This window comes from Pantherophis guttatus, chromosome 1, assembly GCF_059756535.1.
Source record: "Pantherophis guttatus breed Tessera chromosome 1, ASM5975653v1, whole genome shotgun sequence".
NCBI lineage: Eukaryota > Metazoa > Chordata > Lepidosauria > Squamata > Colubridae > Pantherophis > Pantherophis guttatus.
Window position 1 is genome coordinate 97,760,885 of NC_142063.1, and position 22,766 is coordinate 97,783,650.

General features: G+C 38.1%; 1 protein-coding gene across 1 annotated transcript in view; it reads right to left on the bottom strand.

Moving 5' to 3' along the window:
* The window catches only part of CTR9 (CTR9 component of Paf1/RNA polymerase II complex), a 28,066-nt gene extending 5,639 nt beyond the window's left edge, over positions 1-22,427 (bottom strand). The window contains exons 1-21 of the mRNA XM_060687682.2: positions 22,203-22,427; positions 20,758-20,856; positions 19,801-20,040; positions 18,377-18,494; positions 17,550-17,639; positions 15,606-15,754; positions 14,377-14,484; positions 13,469-13,576; positions 13,128-13,364; positions 12,611-12,700; positions 12,395-12,523; positions 12,053-12,236; positions 10,642-10,730; positions 10,080-10,265; positions 9,097-9,184; positions 8,857-9,005; positions 7,725-7,841; positions 6,896-7,041; positions 4,674-4,745; positions 3,239-3,374; positions 2,651-2,797 (exon numbers count right to left, since the gene is read on the bottom strand). Of these exons, the coding sequence (XP_060543665.2) occupies positions 2,651-2,797; positions 3,239-3,374; positions 4,674-4,745; positions 6,896-7,041; positions 7,725-7,841; positions 8,857-9,005; positions 9,097-9,184; positions 10,080-10,265; positions 10,642-10,730; positions 12,053-12,236; positions 12,395-12,523; positions 12,611-12,700; positions 13,128-13,364; positions 13,469-13,576; positions 14,377-14,484; positions 15,606-15,754; positions 17,550-17,639; positions 18,377-18,494; positions 19,801-20,040; positions 20,758-20,856; positions 22,203-22,247 (2,727 nt within the window). The 5' untranslated portion in view covers positions 22,248-22,427. The remainder of the gene's footprint in view (positions 1-2,650; positions 2,798-3,238; positions 3,375-4,673; positions 4,746-6,895; positions 7,042-7,724; positions 7,842-8,856; positions 9,006-9,096; positions 9,185-10,079; positions 10,266-10,641; positions 10,731-12,052; positions 12,237-12,394; positions 12,524-12,610; positions 12,701-13,127; positions 13,365-13,468; positions 13,577-14,376; positions 14,485-15,605; positions 15,755-17,549; positions 17,640-18,376; positions 18,495-19,800; positions 20,041-20,757; positions 20,857-22,202) is intronic.
* Positions 22,428-22,766: the final 339 nt, after the last annotated feature.

The window sequence follows — 22,766 nt, forward strand, 5'->3', positions numbered from 1 at the left end:
TTTTCTATCGGAAAATATAATGTAATCATCTGAACATGTAGATTATGAATATAGGAAATCAAATGATAAGATCACACAACACTGAATTATACTAATGCAAAATTAAAATGAAGTATGTTTTGAGCAATTATTATAAAAGTGCAAATTAATGCTGCAAGACTTCAGCCTACTTTCTCCTATTCTCTGAGAGATCTGATCTTAATGCTCATTTTGATTACCATTTTAATAGCAATTAAAGGAAATGAATTGCTATGAATGGAAAAGAACTGGTAAACGTTCACTCAGACGGAGTTAAGGAATTAGGGCTTTCTTAACCTGTTCATCAAGGAGGCAAAGAACATGATGTATCATTTTGAGAGAGCAGAAAAGACACACCGTATTATTTGGATGCAGTAGATGCTTGGAGAGGTAGTTGACCAAACTAATAAATAAATGAGAAAGATCTTAAGAAGAGTCTTGATTTGACAAAAATATGTCTGATTATTGTCAGAAAGACTCATGAGGGAGATAATCAGCATGAGACATAGGCTAAAGATTTAGGATTAGCCAAGATCCCAGAGATGTTGGATGAATCAGAAGAGATGCTGGCAGTCTGAAAATTGAGTATAAAAAGATTTGATTTTAGGGTAAGAAATCAAAAGACTTCAACCATCAATCAACTATATCAGAAATCCATCTTTTCATAGCTCTCTGTAACTCTTGGTGTTTGTTATTTTATAATTGGACGAGCCATCTGATTAGAGCCTCACCCTTTGGTAAAGATCGTCTAATATAATTACGAAAAGATAAAGTTAAGAGAGGATTCAGTCATGGACTATATTAGACAGCTTTACTTCATGGGAGACTGCTTTTTTGCTTGAAACCAAGATAAAATATAAAGGGTTTAACTTATCTCATCACATAAACCATAAAGCTGAATTCAGCCAGGATTTTCTAATGTTCAAAGGCCTAAGGGTGAAAATGAGGGGAGTGTGTTTGCAACTGAGAACAGATTTCTCACAAAATCTATTATATTTTCATTAAAATGGGTAAGAAGGACTAAAGGAGGACTCGGCTGGATCCTAGAAATAACTGTAGGATAAAATTCTAAAGCAGAGAAAAGGCCAAGAGGGGGAAATTTTGTAAAACAAAAGAAAAAGTTGAACTATGTGTACAGGCAAACAATATAATATTACAGAGAAAGAGAAAATCTAGTTCTTAAGTAAGTAGAACCAGAACTTGCTAATACCATGATGAGGAACCAAGAAAACCATAAAAGTTAATAGAGAACAATGAAAAGAGACAATGAAAAGTATGTTGAATGACAGACGGAATACTTGAAGAAGACCTTTCAAATGATGCAATGGAAATAAAAACGAGATAATCAATGACAAACAACTTTGTAGGTCATTAAACAGAGGTGTAGAAGAACTAAAGAGCCAAAATAGACAAGATTGTTACTTTCTATTTTTAAAAAAACTGCCTCTTTTTTGCACTTAAAAAGTAAGGAAAGAAATGAAAGGAAAGAAATAAAAGAAATGTTTATGTATCAAAATTAATACAAAACTGGTCTAAATGTCTCTTATGTGAATACCTTTTCGATCTGATTAAATTCAGCATTTGCTGCTATAGCTTTATATATTACTAAACTAATGACCCATTGGATTTTTCTTGTTTCCATATATAATATAGGCTGGCACTGTTTCCTCTTCCCTCACAACTCTCAGCAGAGCCCTGGTGAAGCCCCCTTCTCCTCGGCTGACCTGTGGAACTGCCTGCCACTCTGCTGGGAGCAAGGGGAACAAAGGGGACTATGGACAAGGAAAAATGCATCTCTACTCCCTTTCCTGGTGTGTCCCCAAAGACTCCCTCTCTCCCGGGAGAAAAAGAGCTTAACAATCGACCATCAGAAACCTCACTTGGCAGCAGGCATTCGAATTACTCTTGGAGCACAGTGGCTCACATGATTAGGATGCTGGGTTTGGAGGTTAGCAAGCCCATGTTTGAGACCTGAGTGCTGCTGCATGGTAGGGGTGAGCTCCCATCACTCCCTCCAGCTCCTTCATGGAGACATCACCCTAGGCAATGGTGATGTCACTGGCTAATCCTTTCAACCAGAAATGCCTTAAACTGTGCCTCCAACAAGAACAGGACAAGACGGGATCTGAATTACTCCCTTGTCCTTTCCTCACCATCCACCACTCTTAAAAGAGATTTCAGTTTTTACCTTTGGTTCCAAACCAGCCAATTTCCAGTCAGCAGTCAGGCCTTGCCATCAGCCAATTGGGTGTAGGGACCAGAGGGAGACAGGAAAGACATGGGAATAACCACACCCCACCCCACCCCAATCTTCCTTTGTACACGCAACCTACAGGCTTCAGGGAAGACTAGTTGGAAATCACAATCATGTGATCGTGGCTAACTGTGTATTTCAGCAGCCACAACTTTGTGAATACAACTGGTGTGCAGATCTTTGAAATTTCCATTACACAGGAACAATGGGTCCCAGATTTTAACAATTCTTTAAGTTTGCCCTGTTCAGGTACTTAATTGAAAAACTGTTGCCCTGTGATGAACCATTTCACTCAATTGAAAGTTATAAACAGACCAGAGTGTTTTAGTAATACATGGCCATATAACAATCATTTTTAAAAACTCTATTTTTATTTACCCGGCCAGCTCCACTACCACGCTTTTTCTCTTTTGAGCCTTCAACTTCTCCTGTGAACATGAGAATATTCTTGGTCTTCTCCACATATTGTGCTCTCTGTTCCAAAAGTTTCTTCTGTTCTTCTATTTCCCTGAGACGTTTTTCTTCCTGGAAAAGTGTCAGTAAGGAAACCAGTTATATTGTAGTTCTATGCAAAGCACCATTCTAATCTTTTGGTTATTTAAAAAGAAAAAAAAACAAAGTATTGAAGACTTATTTGCAACCACAATGACATGGGGTCTACCTTTAAACAGTATGCTCTGTAATAATAATATGAAGAGAATTCAGTGCTTGTAGCACTACTGTAAATAGACAAGTGGAAATAAGCAAAATGTTTCTAGGTTACAGACTGGATGAGGCATCTACATTTTCATTCCACTCCTTCATCATTTGCAACCTAAAAGTAAACCACCTTCCAAATTTATTTTACCCATTTACATCTATTTATTCATTGTTCATCTACACTGCATTTTGTTGTAGCATCACAGCTCCTAGCTCAGCAGAGAAAGTGATCCCAGCTCTGTTTTAGCGGTATAAGGAATAAAGGACCTGTTCTTTGAGTAACTTCTGACGCAGCAGTTCTTTTTCTTGCTCTTGTTTTGCTCGCAGCTCCCGCTCTTCTTCATCCTGCTTGCGAGCCCGAGCTACGTGATACTGAGCTTGGCTCAGCAGATCCGAACACTGCCTACAAGTTGGGGTTAAATTTGCAGACAAAAGCAGAAATAACGATGAAAAACACATTTCATGCCACTGGCCAAATCAAAACTTTTCAACTTTACAAAGGACTCATGAATGCTAGTAGCTAAAGAGACTAGACTGTAGTAAATACGTCTATTTTAAAGAAAAACATATCAATGCAGCTGGAAATTCACTGCTAAATTTTCTAGAGGATTTTTATTTCTAACAATCAAATCACTTATTAAAGCAGTAGCCTGGCACCTCAAATTGTTCTGCCCTAGAAAAGATCAATTATTTATCCAGCTAATTGGGTTACAATGCCTTGAGCCTCAATACATGACAAATATCTGATTTTCAGTGTTTTTTTGTATTTAGCTTCATCATATGAACCCTTTATATTTAGATTTAGAATTTCTGCAGTGCTTTTATTCCTATAAAACTAAGCATTAGTTTCAGCTTTCATGGACAAGCTGCCTGCCTACACTTGTTTGAAACCACTTTTTGTCTGACATCTATTTAATTAGGCAGTAAAAAAGATAAATATTTTAAGAGTCCAATCCAGAAGACAAAGCAGGTTTTCTTCATTAAAGAGAATCCTTGGAGAAATATAGCTTATAGAACATCTAGGATACACTGTAGAATTGTTTCAAAAGAGGTATATGACAATATTTGGAAAATTCTGCTAGAACTAATAATAAAAAGAAATACAAAAACTATTGTAATAATCCACAGAAAATACTACAGGCATCAAAACTTCCCACATATGGCTAGTCAACATTATCTCCTAATTATAAGTTGACTCTCCTTCCCTTGTGGGTTTAAGCTGCAGATGTACATAAAGGTAAAGATTCCCCTTACACATAGTCATTCTCGACTCTAGGGGGCGGTGCTCATCTCCATTTCTAAGCCGAAGAGCCAGAGCTGTCTGATGATGATTCCGTGGTCATGTGGCCGACATGACTAAACGCCGAAGGTGCACGGAACGCTGTTACCTTCCCACCAAGGTGGTCCCTATTTTTCTACTTGCATTTTTACATGCTTTCAAACTGCTAGGTTGGCAGAAGCTGGGGCAAGTAATGGAAGCTCACTCCATTACGCGGCGCTAGGGATGCAAACCGCCAAACTGCCGACCTTTCTGATCGACAAGCTCAGCGTCTTAGCCACTGAGCCACCGCATCCCCTTACAGATGTACATAGCTAACCTTAAATGTCTGTACTAAAGTAAACTGAAACCTACAATTCAAATACCTTGCTTATTTCATAAGGAACTGATTTTTGAAAGTACTGGTTAAAAATTTTTTTTTACCTGGCTTCGGTTGCAGCAAGTGCCAAATCAAATCTCATTTTATCTCCCACTTTACTCAAGTAACTGAAGTATCTGAATGAAAAAGAGACAATTAGGGATATCTTAACATTCTTCCAAAATAATCTTTTTGCCATGTGTGTTTTTGTTAAAAGTGGTACATATTTATCATAAACTGATAATGATGTCAAAATTAAGATATTGCCTTTTAATTTCACATCCCACTCTCCATCTTTATCTCCCCATCAAACCATTCTTTCAGTTCCTAGAGAAGAAAGTACTCTCGAAGTATTTTAATTGCCAATAACCGCTCATAATAATCAACACAACAATTTCTTCAATGAGATTGAAGTGCATCTTTTAAAAGTGAACCTAAATCATCTTGCAGATGGCTCAAGACAGGTTTTGGAGAATCTGTCTCAGAACTTGATGAACTGATTGTTCTAGGAATATCTCATACAAAAGAAACTCCTGTGATAAAAGAAAGTTCTCTGGCAGAGGCGAACATTCCAAAATATAAGGCAATGTATTAGATAAAACTGAGAAAAAAATAGCCTGCATCAATACATTAAGTTAAAAAAGATTTAATTTTAAGAACAAGTGTGCCATTCAAAAGCATCCTTTTGAATGGGACGCATTCTGTTTCTGCTTAAATGGACACCCCTTCCCTTCCGGCCCCCTTTTGTATATTAAAACAGGCAGTAATGCTTGCAGGCTAGAGCACTAGATCCAATTCTGAAGCTCTCATCTTCTGACTCTCTGGATTTTTAGACTCTGCTGAAAATGTTCACATGTACAGGTAATCCTTGACTTACAAGTTCATTTAGTGACCGTTCAAAGTTACGACGACACTGAAAAAAGTGACTTATGACCATTTTTCACAGTTACAACCTTTATTGCATCCCCATGATCACGTGATCAAAATTCAGATGCCTGGCAACCTGTTCATATTTATGACTGTTGCTGTGTCCCAAGGTCATGTGATCCCCTTTTGCGACCTTCTGACAAGCAAAGTCAGTGGGGAAGCTAGATTCACTTCACAACCGGATTACTAAATTATCAACTGCAGTGATTCATTCAACAACTGAGGCAAGAAAGGTCATAAAAATGGGGCAAAATTCACTTAACAAATGTCTCACTAAACAACAGAAATTTTGGGCTCAATTGTGGTCATACGTCCAGGACTACCTGTACTACTGAACCTGCATTTATATCTACCAACTAGTTTTCGAGGACCACAGCAATAGTTAGTCCCTCAATTTACAACTGTTTGTTTAACAAACAGATTGAAGTTACAACAGCCTTGGAAAAAGTGACTTACAATCTATTCTTAAAATTATGCCTGTAGCAATGGCCCCTCCAGTCATATGATCACAATTTGGATGCTTGGCAACTGGTTCGCATTTACTACAGCAGCAGCATCTTATGATAATGCAATCGCAATTGGCAAACCTTCTTTTGCTTTTCAGAAGCAATGTCAATTCGGGCAGCTGGATTCGTGTAATAACCACATGATCCACTTAATAACGATGGCGTTCACCTTAATGACCATGGTAAAAAATGGTCATAAAATTGGGTCCAATCATGATGATGATTCCATTTACAACCACACTTGATTTACAACAGAAATTCCAGCTCCAGTTAGGCTCATCAGTCAAGGATTACTTGTAGAACAGAGCCATTGAAGCAGCAAGGTTAGCTGCCTTCCCTTTCCATCCCTGAAGATTTCATTTAGCCCATTAACTTTCTAGGAGGAAGGTAATGCTAAGGACTTCACACATTTATGGCCAGAAACAAAATCTAAAAGCTGTGAGGCAGAGCTTATGAAATACATTATTATTCTGTAACAAAGTAAACAGTTTTAATCTTGTCTCTAGATTAGGGGTCCCCAACCCCCGGTCCACAGACCACCACTGGTCCATGGCATACCAGCAACTGGGTCACACAAAAAAGCGAAGCTCCATCCATTGGATGCAGGCAGCATGCAAAACCACGATCCCTCCTGTCCACAGAAAAACCTCTCTCCACGGAACCTCTCTCCTGGTGCCCAAAAGGTTGGGGGGGGGGCACTGCTCTAGATGCATCTACAAAGCTGTACAAAATAACTATAGCTTGTTAAGCTAGGTTAGAATTTGGTTTTATCTTCATCATCACCCCCACCATACTCCAATGCAATGCATATTATAGGGAGGGGGGGTTCCTAAATAAAGATTATATATCCTTACCTGTGTGCTAGCTCCAGTTCTTTCACAGCATTTAATACTTCCTTCAGGTTACTTTTTTCATCTTTCAGGACAGAGGTAGCTAGCCTTTGCAGCACAAGAGCCACGTTGAACATAAGGACTGTATCGCTGGGTGCTACATGTCTTGCCTGAAAATTCAAATTTAATTCAAAATTAAACCAATGTGAACTGGCCAGAAAGCAGAAACTGTTGTTATAACATACCTAGGAAGCCATTCAGGCTCTCTCAGTAATGGCCTCCCACAAGTTGGAGAAGAGGAAACTTCCCTGCAGAGCCTATGGTGTATGATTATTCATCTCCTTTTTTATGTTGTACAGTAGCCATAATCTGTGATTTTGGTTTGTGATGACTCTCTATGTAGCAGGGGTTCCTAAACTTTTTGCCATCACACCTTCCTTTAGCCCAATCTTAATGTACACGCCTTCCTTAAAAATATCCAAATACAAAATGAACATAAATGAACAGTTGAAAATAATACAATTAAACTTTGAGAAAGGTAGATTTATTTTAAAAATGCAACTAAAAGGTTCTTCGTACGTCCCTGGTCTCTGCACCTCCCTAAGGGAGGCACACCTCATAGTTTGGGAACCCCTGCTCTATATTGTATCCGGGTGATATTTGGGACTAATTATTTTTTCTTCCTATAGAAGTTTTATTCTACTTAGGCCACTTTTTTCCAACATGGCTATTTTATTGTATTTTAAATGCTATTGTAATAACTGTGACTGTAGAGGATTCTAGGGTATATAATCTAACCTTTAATAACAACAATTATTGATAATCGTTTTGGTAAATATTAGAAACTTCCTACCTTTAGCAATGTTTGTTTGCATTCTTGTAATTTACCACATTTGAAGAGAGCTCGGGCCAAATACAGCAATACTTCTGTGTTCTGATGTTTATAGAATTTTCTGAGACAGTTCTCATACTATGGTGGGGAAAAGAATAAACATTTGAAGAATTAGTTTAAATTGCCAACTTTAATAGTGTTTCAGACAAAACTGCACTGCAGCCAGAGTGCAATGCTGAACACAGCCTTATAAATGAGTTTGCAAAGATCTCTTAGTAATTTCCAAAAACTTACTACAACATCCTGCATTTCTACATAGGTTGCAGAAGAGAGCAAAGCTCTCTCTTTATATCCAACACAGCAGCACAACAAATCCAATGTTTTAGCAGTTTAAAAAATCCTCTCCACTAAGAAGGCTGGAAAGAAAAAAAAAACTGAGTTTCCTTTTCCATGCCGTCAGCTTAGAAGCCAAACACGTGTATATAAATTTCTATGATACATAGTACAAACTCTACCACATATGGCACATCAAAAGTTTGCCAATATGTCATCTGTAATTTCATGAGTTATTTTTAATCAGTTTTCAGATCCATGGGAAAGATTTTTCCTTTTCAATCCTCTTTCAATATTGCAGTCTTAAAATACAGTCATTCTTTGTTCTGGGCATTAACTATTGATTAATAGACCACTCAGTCTGCCAATTATGTGTCTCAATTATAGTAATCCATCTCCAATTATTTATTATAATGGTAACCTAGACCAGGGGTCTCCAACCTTGGCAACTTTAAGCTTGGTGGATTTGCCAACTCCCAGAATTTCCCAGCCAGCAAAGGTTGGAGACCTCTGACCTAGACCATTTTGTATCTGCAAAATGGTGAAAAGATCCCATGATAGGATTGCCTATAAAAGTAAACCAATACCACTGATTCAGTTCTGTGAATATATCCATTACCCAGCACAATTTAAATGTAATTTTTTTAAAAAGAAAAGCAAAAGGTACTAAAAACATTCATGGAATGATCCAATTTAGCCCAACATGATATATTCATGAAAACCAAGCTGTAAAAATCCTTACAGAAAAGAGCAGCTTGAAATTCTTACTTCAGTGTTTACAAGAAACATGTCCTAAATCAAGGTATTTGTTAAGGATTACCATCTGCACAGCACTGATGTACTGCTTCTGCTCCACATAAATGTGTGCAAGATTAAGCCACACGTCACTGATATCTGCAGTTGCCTCTCTCACTTGGGCAAAAACATCACGAGCCTCACGGAAATATCCTTTGTGTGCCAGCACAGCTCCTAAAAAAGGAAAATCCGATTTCCAGATCCATGCAAAATCATTGCAAAATTGTAATGTAAAAAGAAAATTTGAGACAAGAAATCTTAGTACCTATGCCATTAGCAGCATACAAATTCTTGGGGTCATTCCGGAGGACCTGTTTGTAGATGGCTAGGGCACGATCTTGATGACGTTTTTCCTGCAAAAGAGAGATGGGAACTCTCAAGAAAATGAATACAGGTAATCCTCAATTTACAACCATTCATTTAGTGATCTTTCAAAGTTACGCTTACAACTGTCACAGTATTCCAGTCATGTGATCAAAATTTGGACGCTGGGGCAATTGCCATGTATTTACAACACATGCAGCATCTCTGGGTCGTGTGATCACCATTTGTGATCTTCCCAGCCAGCTTCCGACAAGTAGTCAATGGGGTAAACCGGATTTGCTCAATGACCACACGATTCACTTAACAACTCCACCAATTTGCTTAATAGCTATGGCAAAAAAGGTTGTAAAATCATGCAGAACGCACTTAACTGCCTTGTTTAGCAATGAAAATTCTGGCCCGCATTGTGGTCATAAGTTGTGGACTAGTTGTATTTACAATATTTATCAAAATGTTTTAATAAGTTTTCTGGATACTCAAGAAATGTTAAAATATATTAAAACATATTAATAAAATATATTAAACATATTAAAAAAATGTTAATATATTAAATGCATCCCACAATCAATATAAAAACTAATGTAAAATCCTTGGCAAAAAGAGAGACGAACTGTCTATCCTTTCATTTCTTTTAAAATTTCCATTTTAGACCAATTTCATAAAGGTCTTACTCTCTGTTGTTGTTCAAGTGTAACATAAATTCATAGTACATAAAGAGAAAAGGCTGATCAATGAGATCAACTTGTAATTTTATATAATGTAAAACAATTTTCATTTCTGCACGGAACTTCCTCTCTCCTATTTAGGAAGACTGGGGAATGGAAAATCCATTTTCCAGCAGTTTGTGGATTTGAAAATCAAAAAACAGTGCTCATCCATTGAAGCAGCTGCAAAAAAGACAGTGTAAAGATGCAGAGTATTTACCTTCTCTCTGTCTCTGGTGGGTTGATGCAGAGTCTGCAACCACACATTGCCCAAAGCCAACATAGAGTAAGTGTCATTCTGTGTTGATGGCTGTTTCAATATTCTCTCAAATTTCTTCTGTCCTGGACCCCATTCTTGCTTGGCCAGGTGAAGATTGCCAATCAGGGACCAAGCATCAGGATGGTCCTGAAATAATATTCCAATACACTAAAACTCAGCTTTACTATAATAAGAAATAGTTCAAAAAGATCCACCTCTCCTCAGCTCTATCCCATAAAAGCTTTAAGAACTTTAGCAAACTTGGCTAAAATTCAAACTTTGGAAAAGTTTAAGGGGAGAAAATTCCACAATAGGTATTGTCCGTGAGACATTTCAACTACTCATACAAAAATACACTATGAAAATGTCAAAGCCAGCAATGAAATAATGTGTATTTATTAGGTCACATGATCTTTTGTTTAAAAAAAAGTTGATGATTTGTTAACTGGCCATAGAAAATCTTTAGAAATTCATGGCCTCAGCTGTAAAACTGCTTTCTAAAGGATGGCAAATTCTTACTGACCTGATTGATTTGAAGTGCTTCTTTAAACCAGTCAGAAGCTTCATAAAAGTTTCCTTTATCTCTAGCCATAGCTCCTAAACGCAGGTAGCCTAAAGAAAGATTTTAATGATCAAAGACTCATTTCCAGAACACAGCATCTTGTTTAATAAGCGCTTTGAATGATGCATATTTGCTCTTCAAGACTTTTGCGATATTACTACTGCACCAGATTGGGACAAAAGCAGAACAGATTAATTATAGTGCCAACCATCAGCTGTACTAAAGGTTCGAAAGGATCACACAATGATGCTAGTCATTTAGATGTCACGTTAAAAGAAACAACAGAATGCCTTTTTACAGCAGCAAATCTTCCTAATGCTACTTGAGTCAAACATAAGATGCTTCAGAAGTTCACAGAGATGTATTCTAATATGAGTCTATAAAGATGTCAAACAACAATGCTATCTTCACATTTTCCTGTTAGGTTTATCTTTTAAAACAACTGCATATACTTTGCATATTTGGATTTAAAGAGGAAAATTGTGGGACTTTGGCTTATAATGGCAGTGTTTTACTGGCTATGGAGGCATATGTAATTATTTTCCTGATTTTCTAAATTTTCTAAATTTCTTATTTTTAAGTCTTGTTAGGATTAAGGTCTAAGCCTGTTCCTCTCCATTCAGATCCATAAGCTTCCAGGCCCCACAATAGAACTTTTCAGCATCACATGGTCAGCTAGCAGTTGAGCTGTACAACTGGATATTATCAATATATTGATGATACATGATACTATGCCATTGAGCAAGCTTATTCAATGGTTTCATGTAGCTGATAAATAGGAATAATGAAACCATAAAGACCCTGTAAGGAGGGATATTGGGCTTGATATTTATCCCTTATCAACACTAACTCGAACTGACTATGGAGAAGAAGAGCCACCACAACCCTCATTCCCTAGCTCCTGGAGCCATTACAGAAGGGTACCATGATTGCTGGTATTGAACCTCATACAGATCATGCAGAGCCATCATAGCTGCACCGTATCCATTCCAGCTTCACCAGAGGTCATTCCTAAGTGCACTCATTGCCGTCTCACCACTATGCCCGGAACCAAAGCCAGATTGAAAATGCTTATTCCAGAAACCTCTGGCACCATACCCCAACCATGTTCTCCACAAGTGTTCTTAAAAGAGACAATGGACACTGGACAAGAATTATCCAACACAGTCCAGCAGTGGCTTTGTAACATTTCCTTCAAGGCAGTGAGATCCTACCCCTACCCAACAATATATGAATCAAAGAGAAATTATTGCATACATTATTTCTAATAGCAACTCAATGCACAGATCTGTGAGGTATCATAGTTTATAACAGTTTTAAAATGTACACTTGCGGCTATTTTCAATTTAAGGATTGCAACAAGGTTTCTTACAATCAACATAATTTGGATGTTCCCTTAGGATGTTTTTGTACAGTTTCTCTGCTTCGTGAAATTCACACATTGCTTCATATAATCTGGCTAAGTTGTATGATGTTGTCACGGAAATTGCATTGTAGTAATGTTCATCATGCTCCGCTTCTGCTTTAGCTCTATCCAGGGATGCCAAAAAATATTTCTAAATGCAAGTATAAGAAGGGAAAAAAAGTGTGTATTTATACATGTGTGCACATACATTATACATACACATATGCACATACGTGTTTACCCGCACAGCCAAGTTATAAATATATTGCATACAAACAGTAACAGTGGTTGGGAAGTTGAGATTCATACCTTTGCTTCTCCTAAGTTTCCAAGTCTGAAGTGGAGAGCACCCACATTATTTAAAATTTCTGGGGGAACATCAGCTTGTACTTTTTCCTGAAGTATTCGTGTTGCTGTGCCATAGGCTGAAAGAGCACCCTATACATTTAGAGACAGTGGAAGGTTTTAGTGTAACGTGTAATTGTTCAGCATGAAACCAGACTACTTTACCCACCTTTTATATACCTGTATATCTGTCTGCTCAAGGATTTGTGCTAGCTCAATCCAAGCTTCCACATCATCTGGATACTGTTCTGTCACCTTCTTTAAATGACCCTATTAAAAAAAGCAACATATTACTTTATATAATTGATTTAGAATTTCCCTGAAAAGTGCCACACAGTAAATAGTTTTCTGAGGCCGTTGTAACTTTGAACGGTTGTTAAATGAATAGACCTAAGTTAAGGACTGCATGCAGTGTCTAAAATTCAGCATTCTATAAATAATCACTTTTACCAGTAGCATAGCATTTGCTCTTTCTAAGACAAACATTCCCTTTTTAAAAACAAGTTCCAAATACCTCTGAATTTAACCATGATAGGAAAATCCCTCCTAATATATACCAGGTCTATAGGCAATACTAATTAAGTATCAATTGTACATGCATTTCTCAAAAATAACTGTCACTGAGTTTGAGATTTCACCTTAAATTAAAAGAGCGATGAATTATAATTTTGCTCTTATCTCTTGAGGCTTACTGTACCTTTGCAATATCTCGTTTGTCTTGATCTTCTGAAGCAGCGTAGAGAGATCCAAGAATTTTCATGGTCTCATAATTGTTAGGGTAGGCTTTCAAAACTTTTTCAAAGCATTGTGATGCATTTTCTTTGTCTCCTCGGTAAATGTACATTTGACCCAGTCCAAAAAATGGCAGTACAAAAGATGAAGAGGCAAATTGTGTGGCTTGGTAATAATACTGGAAAGCTTGATCATAATCTTCCTAATGAAAGGAAGAACATAAGGAAGAAAGGCATTAAAACTTGGAAAACTCTTAGGAAAATAAGATTGCAAAACAGAAAGAGAGGTATGTAAGGCATAATATACCTGAACGTGAAAAGACCTGGCCAGCTGGTAGCAACTCTCTGCCTGCATTGCTTCTACTTCTGTATTGTGAAAAGCATGAAGTGCCAAGTGTTGGACCTTACCATAATCCTGTATAAAGAAAATAAGATTATCATAATATTTTTATAGTATTGTATATTATAATATAGTATATTCTAGGGCAGGTGTGTCCAACTCACAGCCCAAGGGCCACATGGCCCTGGACATCTAGTAAAGCCACTTCACAAGATATAATAAAAATATAAAAAATAAAGGCAGTTTGTTATTTATACAATTAATTATATATTTCATATGTGGTCTAAGACAATTCCTCTTCACTCAATGTGGCACACAGGCAAGCCAAAAGTTTGGACACCCATGGTCTGAAGTATAGACTGAAATTCAACTTCTTAGAAACTTTAGATTGACCATTTGTTACAAGTGCAATAATTCATAATTTCCTGAAGATATTGCTGCCTATACAATCCTTAACTCTTAAAGTGTGACCATCATAACAGTTGAGTTTACACATGTCCCAATTTGAAGTCCGGGTTGATATAATGTACAAATTCAGCCAATGTTTGAATGTTTGAGGATTCATGTGTATCTCACCCTCTTTCCCACACACACACACACGCACAAACATTAATGAACCTCCTGAAGCCAGTTTGCAAATTTTACATCACTGTGGAATATATACTTATAGCTTATATATTCCAGATGACTAAAGAAACTTGTTTTTATGACCTCCATCATTTGCATTAGCATTTCCTCATTTCCACAAGATATAAAGCAAAATGCAACTCCATTTCACAATTGGAATAATCAAAAATAAGAATGATTTCAGGCAATTCTGAATTAGCCTGACATTATGAAACAGCAGCATAACTCAAACACACCCGTTGTCTTACCTTTTTAAAGAAGAAGTGGTTTGCCAAGTGATTTAATACCATAGGGTTACTAGGATCAATTGTGTAAGCTCTAGAAAGTAACTGGACACCATTTTTGATGGAATCCGCCTGAAAGGAATATTGATAGTTTTTATTCATATTGAAATGCATGTTAACTTAATTATTGTCTTTAAAAATTCAAGGGCTATGTTTTTCAAAATTTGATTTCAGAATCCTGGTCACAACCTTGACTGGCCATGTGGGTGGGTGCCATTCCCAGCAGAAAAAGTAGCTCGTTTCATAAACGTGCCATGAAGATGAATGAGGTTAGACTGATAATGGTATATCAATTAGAAGAATAACAGCTTTTTCTAAAAAAAATAAGAAAACTCTACCATATGAGAAATTCACCTTCAGAGCCAAGAATAGCAGAACATTATTCAAATGGGAAAAGTTTTTATCTTTTCATGGCTGTGATAGTGGGCAGACGAGTGCATAAATCCAAAATTAAGTGCAGTGCAAATCATCTTCATCACATTAAACCATGTTGGCTTTTGTAATGACTTTTGCTGGGATTGTTTTAAAAATAAATTAGCATGAACTTGAGAGCCATTTCTTGCTTGAGCTGTGCTTATAGTAATAAAATTTTAGCAAGCCTGATCTGATTATTTTATAACCATCAAAACTTATAGGTTAATGGACTCGGCCAGCGGTGGGATTCAACCAGTTCGCACCACTTTGGGAGAACCGGTTGTTAACTTTCTGAGCAGTTTGGCAAACTGGTTGTTGGAAGAAATCATTAGGGCAGAGAACCGGTTGTTAAATTACTTGAATCCCACCACTGGACTCGGCTTTGGACAGATTTTATTTGGTGTTTTATTTCAGGCCTAAGTAACAAAATCTGCACGACTACATTCCTTCCTCGTGTGTTCCTGTGATGCAGATAGAACAGAAAAGCCAATCTAAGATAATCTGCCGCAATATCACAAGTCTGGAGATGTTTAAGCATATACTAAGCAACCTTATAAAACCAACAGACCTTTGCTGGTTCCATTACTTCTATTTTAAATGACTTATTCAGCAACTATTTCTTCAAAATCAAAGGAGCTATACGTTTATTAAAAAAAAGAAATAATCAGGTTTTTATTTCAAATTGTAAAATGTCCATAGCTGCCCTCCTGCCACCCAAAAAACTGATTGTAGCAACACAAGATCTTGCGATATTACCATTCTAGGTTAAACTCACTCACCTCTTTGTTATTTAGTTCCAGAACAGCCAATCCAACTAAAGCCCCCACACATTTGGAATTGAGTTCCAGTGCCCTGCTGAATGCCAGGCGAGCTTTTTCTAACTTGTTGAGCTTTACAAAGCAATGGCCCATGCCCAGCCGAACCTCAGCTAGGAGACAAAAACAGTAAACACTTCCAATGTTTATTTATTTGAATTATATTTCTTTCAGGAACCATGGTGGCCTACGTAACATCCCCACCTCCATTTTTTCTCTGTAACAACTTTGTGAGGTTGGTTGGGATCAAAGAACAAAAGGCCCAAAGTCACTCATTGGGCTTTCATGGGTTGGAGGGAGGGTTTGAAACTGAGTCTTCCCAAAGTCAGCCCAACAACTTGGTCACTACATCGTCATTTATATTCCCTTCTTAACCTAAAGATTGTCTTATTACTTTTATTTATTTATTTTATTTTATTAGTCATATTTCTATGCCGCCCACTCTCTGAGGACTCTGAGCGGCTTACACCAAAGACAGTATACTAAATAGCATATTGCCCCCTAACAATCTGGGTCCTCATTTTAGGATGGAAGGATGGAAGGCTGAGTCAACCTTGAGCCGGTGAGATTTGATCCGCTGATCTGCTGAACTAGCAGTCAGCTGAAGTAGCTGCAGTACTGCACTCTAACCACTGCGTCACCTCGGCTCTTATGTATTAATGACTCCGAAGCACTTTGCACATAATAGTAGGCATATTTACTCAAGAGTTCCTATGTTCATTTGCATAAATGGCATTTTTGCATGTGAGGTTCTGTCAGGTGAACTCCAGAGAATACAAAATTCTTAATTAGACGATCTACTCCAAAATCCTCATCTAAACTATAAAGATTAGGTGGTGCAGCACTTCTGGTTCAGTTTCCAACATATGGTTCAAAAAATAAACACATCTATAACAACCACAATTATTTCCTCTGGATAGTGCATGAATTTAAGGTGTTCTAGACATTTATAACCCCATACATTCAAAGGCATCTTTGGTAAATCAAATTTAAAACGCTGCATAGCCGTAACAAAAATCCACACCAGAGATGAAGTTCTTTAGCTTCACCTCTATAATTTTCATGAGTGTTGGCTAAAATTTGAACCACAGAACAGCTCCTGGTTCTGGTAATAATCTCCGTTATTCACCAAAAGCTGTTATTTAGGAAGGCTACAGATTCAGAAATATTTTCTAAAAAAGATAAAAATTCCATAGATGGCCAATATATAGTGGTTGCTGGGCAGGGAGCAGAGAAACACAGGGAGCAGAGAAACACAGATTCTATTCCTTTCTTAGTCAAGCTGAATGACCTTGGGCCAGTCACTATTTCAACCCAAAACCACTGTTACATAAAATACTGACTTTTCATTAAGAATAGCAGCTGGAAACATGCAAATACAAGTAGATAAATAGGCACCACTTTAGTGGGAAAGTAATAGCATTCCATGCACCTTGGTGTACAGTGATGAGAGCCATATGACCACCTTTGGACAATACTGGATCCCTTGGCTAGGAAATGGAGATGAGCACCATCCCCTAGAGCAGGGATTGGCAACCTTAAACACTCAAAGAGCCACTTGGACCCGTTTCCTACAGAAAAAAAACATACCAGGAGCCACAAAACCTGGGTGGGTGTGGCCAACTTGATGTCACTCACTCCCACCCAGTCACATGACCACCTAGCCATGCCTACCTAGCCACAAAATTATTCTCTATGTCTCTCTCACTTGATGCCACTTTGGACTGGAGTCCAAAAAAGAAATAAGAGGGGAGGGGCGAACCAGTGATGGGACAGGGAGCTGCGGCAGAGGGCCCAAAGAGCCGCTTGTGGCTCCAGGGCTGCGGGTTGCCGACCCCTGCTCTCGAGTCAGGCACAACTGAGCAGGGGAAACCGTAACCTTTTTACTGTGCATGCTTTGCTTCTTACCTGGGCAACCAGGATTAGTTCGCAGGGCCTTTTTATAATAGGCAAGGGCACCTCGGTAATCTTTCTTGTTGAACGAAATGCACGCTTTGCCTATTAAAAAGGAGCAATAAAAGATAATAAATACCTCTAAAGTTTATGATAGACATCAGGAGTTCACAATTTACTAGCAGCAAATATATTAATGAATAATACAGTTATTCCTTGAAAAGGTGATATAAAACAACGTTAAGTCACGAGTATGTCCCCATTTCCCTCTAATCCAATTGTCAACATCCTGCTTGTATTGGTTGTGCAGCAGATGCATTTCAAAATAACTAATGCTGTCTTTTTATTAATAGCACAAGGCCCGATAAAAGCCATAACTGGTTGTTGAACTCTCCTCTACCTTTCTCATCTTAAACAAGTCTCTGAGCCTCAGTTTATTTCAACAAAAGGCTGAATCAGGTTTTGCAGCAGATCATGACCACATTCTACATGTGGTGCTGCCAAGCTTTAAGTACTGAAGAGGGAGGCAGTTGCTTCTTTTATTATTATAGGAAAAACCATCCATTTCAGCTAACAATCTAATCTAAGTAAGTCATTAAAAGCCGTGATACTGGCCCCTTTTTAATTTCTACTTTAAATTCAAAGTCCAAAATGAGCAATAAACTATCATTTCTAGCAAAAAAAGTAAGAGGACTTATTTTGGACTTCAGCAAGAGGCGTTATATACCAAAGTGAAACAGATTTCCCTTGTATATCCCACAGATCACAATCTCTTAAGACTGCTGGGCTCAACACTGTTAAACTGCATTTATTTCCGTGAAGACAAAATACAACTGACTCACCAAGAAGGGCTGGAATATTATTGGGAGACTGATTGAGTACAAAATGAAATTGTGCATCTGCTTGATCCATCTTATCCCCCTCCAGAAGGCAGAAACAGGCTCTTCCCAATAAGTGATTCTAGAAAAGCAGGAAATTATCTTTAATTTTTATTTCTAGGAGAAGTTAGTACAAACCATTCTAAGTGATAGTTTCAAAATCACACTTTGTTCCTACATTCATTATTTTGAAGTGCTGTCTAATTGCTTCAAAGGTTTCCTTGTCTTCCTCCTTTTACATTTTACATTCACTTCTTTCTATAGCAAACGATAGACAACCAGTGACCAACAGGCAGAAATCCTTTATATGGAAATTATGGAGCCTCTTCTCCTTTTTCAGCAGCATGCCAATTGCACCAGGAAAGCGTACTTTTTCAGCTAGTAGAGATTTTAAAACTTCTTGTTTGTATCTGCAACAAATTCTTGATCTAAAAAACCTTTCTGATGCTTTGTATTTTTACATTACTCATAACCTTTTTTGTTGCTGAAAAATATTTGAGGAACTCAGAGAACAAATGTTATCCATCTGCTCTATTACTATTTCTCCAGTATAGTGTATGGATATATATTTCTGAATTATTTTTGTTCATTTCTTTGATTTATACCCTAGGTTTCCTCCACAAGCTAATGCTGGCGCTCTCCTTCAATATTTTGTTGACACAACCATATAACATTAATAGATTGAAAGTAATTGGCTCAAAATCACCCAAAGACTTCCACAGCTGAAGGTACAATTGAATTCTATCTATTGATCCTGACTAATGCACTATAGTCCAATGGAAGGACATTGAACTTTTTGGATAACAATGGCAGAAAAGATTGCCAAAACTAGGTGCCTTCATTTCAGCAAGAAGTGCTTGTCATTAAATAGAAGATTCTTATTTCTAGCCTCCTTCTTTCATTCCCAGCATGGAAATGGCCTTCCATCTCTATCTAAATCTTCATTAATTCTATTTACTAGCAACTGATACTTGGACACTAGCTAGATATGCCTAAGATTCTACTTGAATTCTACCTGCATGCTAAATAAATGCTCTAACACTAAGCTGAAACCCTTCCCTTTTTGACTAGTGGCTAGCTTATGGTTAAGTGACAAAATTTGACTAGTGATGTAAATTAGGTAAACTAAACTATAAAAAGCTATGGTTATAGATTATGATTAAGGTACTTCTTTCGAACCACAGTCTGCTCCATTAAAGCTCCACTTTTGGACACAACAATAAACCAAACAATGTGACTTTGTTTGTTATTTCAATGCAATCATATCCTGCATTAAGAGTCTTTTTTTTTAAAAAAAAATCAAAACATATTAGAAAACCTCTCATCTTCAAGAGATTATTTCAGTGTGCCTTAACCTAAAACAAACATAATTAGTTGACTGATCTTACCTGATCATACATGATAATTTTATCAGCCATAGTGTACAACAATGTAGCTTGCGTAATAAGCTCTTTCTTGTTATCTTTGTTCTTTTCTTTCCGAGCCTGCTGTACATAGTAGGCTGCTAAGGTATCTAAGCAAGTCATCTGATCTTTTTCATGGTCTCTATAATCCAGGTTTCCATCTATGCGAGCAGCCTCTAATAGTTTCACAAAGTCTTCCGTTTTGCCTTGTTTGTAATATTCCAGCTAAAAAGTAAATGAAAATACATTTAGCAATCTGCTATTAAAACTGCATTCATAAAATATGCATAGTACATAAAGTTAAGCAATTACATATTAAATTATGACAAGAAATTGGAGTTCTGGGCCATATCTGTAACATGTCATCCTTTTCATTGTTGATGGAAAATTTTGTGTGTGTGTGTGTGTGTGTATAAATGGTTTTATTGTGTCTTACAGGAGTCGGCAAGCCATGGGCTGCACACAGACCCAGTTCCATTTTTGAGTGCAACAGCCTCCTCAAATTATGCCACCAATTTCAGCAGGAAAAGCACCAATTTTAGTGACACAATTGTTCATATTTAAGATGGAGGTAAAAGAAAAGATAGTGTATAGTGTATGCTGAGTGTATTGCTTAATATATCTAGCTTATTTCTTGAACTTCCCTTTCCACTGCAAAACAAACCACTCATCACTCTGGTGACATCATGTCACCAAACTCATATTTTTGTTTTAAAAAAAAAAAGTGCAGGCCTTACTGCAAAAATGTTGCTACTAAAATAAATACAGATATTCCATTTAAATCTTCCACAAATGATTACCTTGATGAGGGAACAGTAATATATGTTTCTATATTACCTTAAGTCAAAGAAAATTATCAATAAATTTAAAAATAATCACTACTTTGGAATATGAATGAGCTTACAGTATAAATAAAATAGAGCAAACTGATATGCAACTGACCGCTAGGGCAATCCATATGTGCAGCTGAGTATGTTCCTGTTTCAAAATACTTATAACTTCATCCCCCTCCGGTAACTGATCGAAGTCAAGCTCAATGACCTAAAAATCAAATGACAACATTCAAAATTCAATATTAGTTATTAGGGCACATACAATAAGATCACAAAGCAAATACATTAAGCCCCCTCGACTAAAATTATTTAAAGGGGTATTTCTGGAGTTCTACAGATCAGAATCTCATTTTGTACTCAGAAGCACACAGAAAAATAAGACTTCCATGCATTCATCCTACATATTCAGGCTTGGGACCAGGTTATCTGAGGGACCGTCTCGGTCACATCTACCCGACCCATCAGAGTGGAGAGGCAGGGAATGTTGTGGATCCCATCTCCGAGGGAGATACATCTGGTGGGACCCAGAAGAAGGGCCTTCTCCGTGGTGGCTCCCTCTCTTTGGAACATCATTCCCCCAGAGATTAGAATGGCCCCTACTCTAATACTCTTCTGGAAGGCGCTGAAGACCTACGGGCCTGGGGAACCCAGAATGGGATGAAGCCCATTAAATGGCTCGTGTGATCTGCTGTCACCAGGGTGGGGGGTGGGGGGAGGTGATTTTGTTATATTGTACTATATTAATTTATTTGATTCTTTTTGTTAGTTTTTATTGTTTTAAATATGGTTTTATATTCTGCAAGCCACCTTGAGTTGCCATGGACGAACAGGGGGCAATATAAATTCAATCAATCAATAAAAATAAATAAATAAGGACTGATTCACAAATTTGATTACTTTCCAATGCAAAAGAAATTTCTCGCAGCAGTGACCTCTGTGTACCCAAACAAAGAAAAGTTAACACCGATAAAAGCAGGCTCAAGATCCATATGGCTTAGTGCTTTATAAAAATATTTTTATGCCTTCATTTCCACCCCACCCCACCCCAAACTTATCAGCTGTTAAAGGAAGCAACAAGTTAAGGGATATCAAAACAAAGTACTGCTGGCAATAGATACACATGTGCATGTACTTTTGTTTGTTTGTTTTGCCTTTAAGTCAGTTTCTGGTAACTATATGGACCAATTTATGCAGTTTTCTAGACAATATATATGTATATATATATATTTTAGTGGGTGAACATTGCTTCCATCTCTGGGTTGAGGGAGAGGGACTGGCTCCAAGTGACGCTTAAAACAAGAGAACTCCAGTCTCCCAACTCCCTAGTTCAGGACTTTTAACCACGAGACCAAACAGGCTCTGTGCATCCATAATATGTATGCAAGCAATGCATACAAAATATTAGTGGTAGCAGATTTACTTAGCACCAACTCCCCAACAGCCCCACGAGGACCGCTCCAAGCTCTTCCAAGGGAAGCGAGTGGGATATCCAATTAACCTGCCTTTCCCCAAAGCGGCTTCAGACAAACACCGGGGCGCCCCGCACCAACTCACCTCGTCGGTATCCCGGAGGGGGATCTCAATCGAGCCCCGAGACATGATGGCGAGTGACAGCGCCGCCGCTCCAGCTACCGGGGAGGAAATCGCTACAGCCCCCTAAGACACCTCACGCCCGCCAGCCTCCCGCTCGAGCGGCCGTCTGACCAACAGCCCCACCGCCGTCGCCGTCCGCGCAGGCGCCGTCGAGCCTCAGTCTCGGAAGCATGCGCGGAAGGCGACGCGAAAGAGGCGACGCGCGGGCGGGGGGAGTGGTTGGGAGGGAGGAAGAGGGTGAAGAAGCGACGGGCAGGTCCCCCCCCCCACTTCGATTTTCTGCTGCTGCGCCGGGCAGCAGTCGAGTAGCGGGGTTCTTAGTGGGGAAATGGCTCTTCTCTTTCTCAGCAGTAGCAACCTTTTAGAAAACGATTCGCATATTATGCAGTATGGAGTAATGCTCATTTCAAATAGATGGGGTTTATCTGTAAATATTTACACACACACACACTCCTTGTCAAAGAGAGGGAGAGAGATGGAGCGTTTCGCCTGAATATATCTATAAGAGAGGTCTTCAAACTTGGC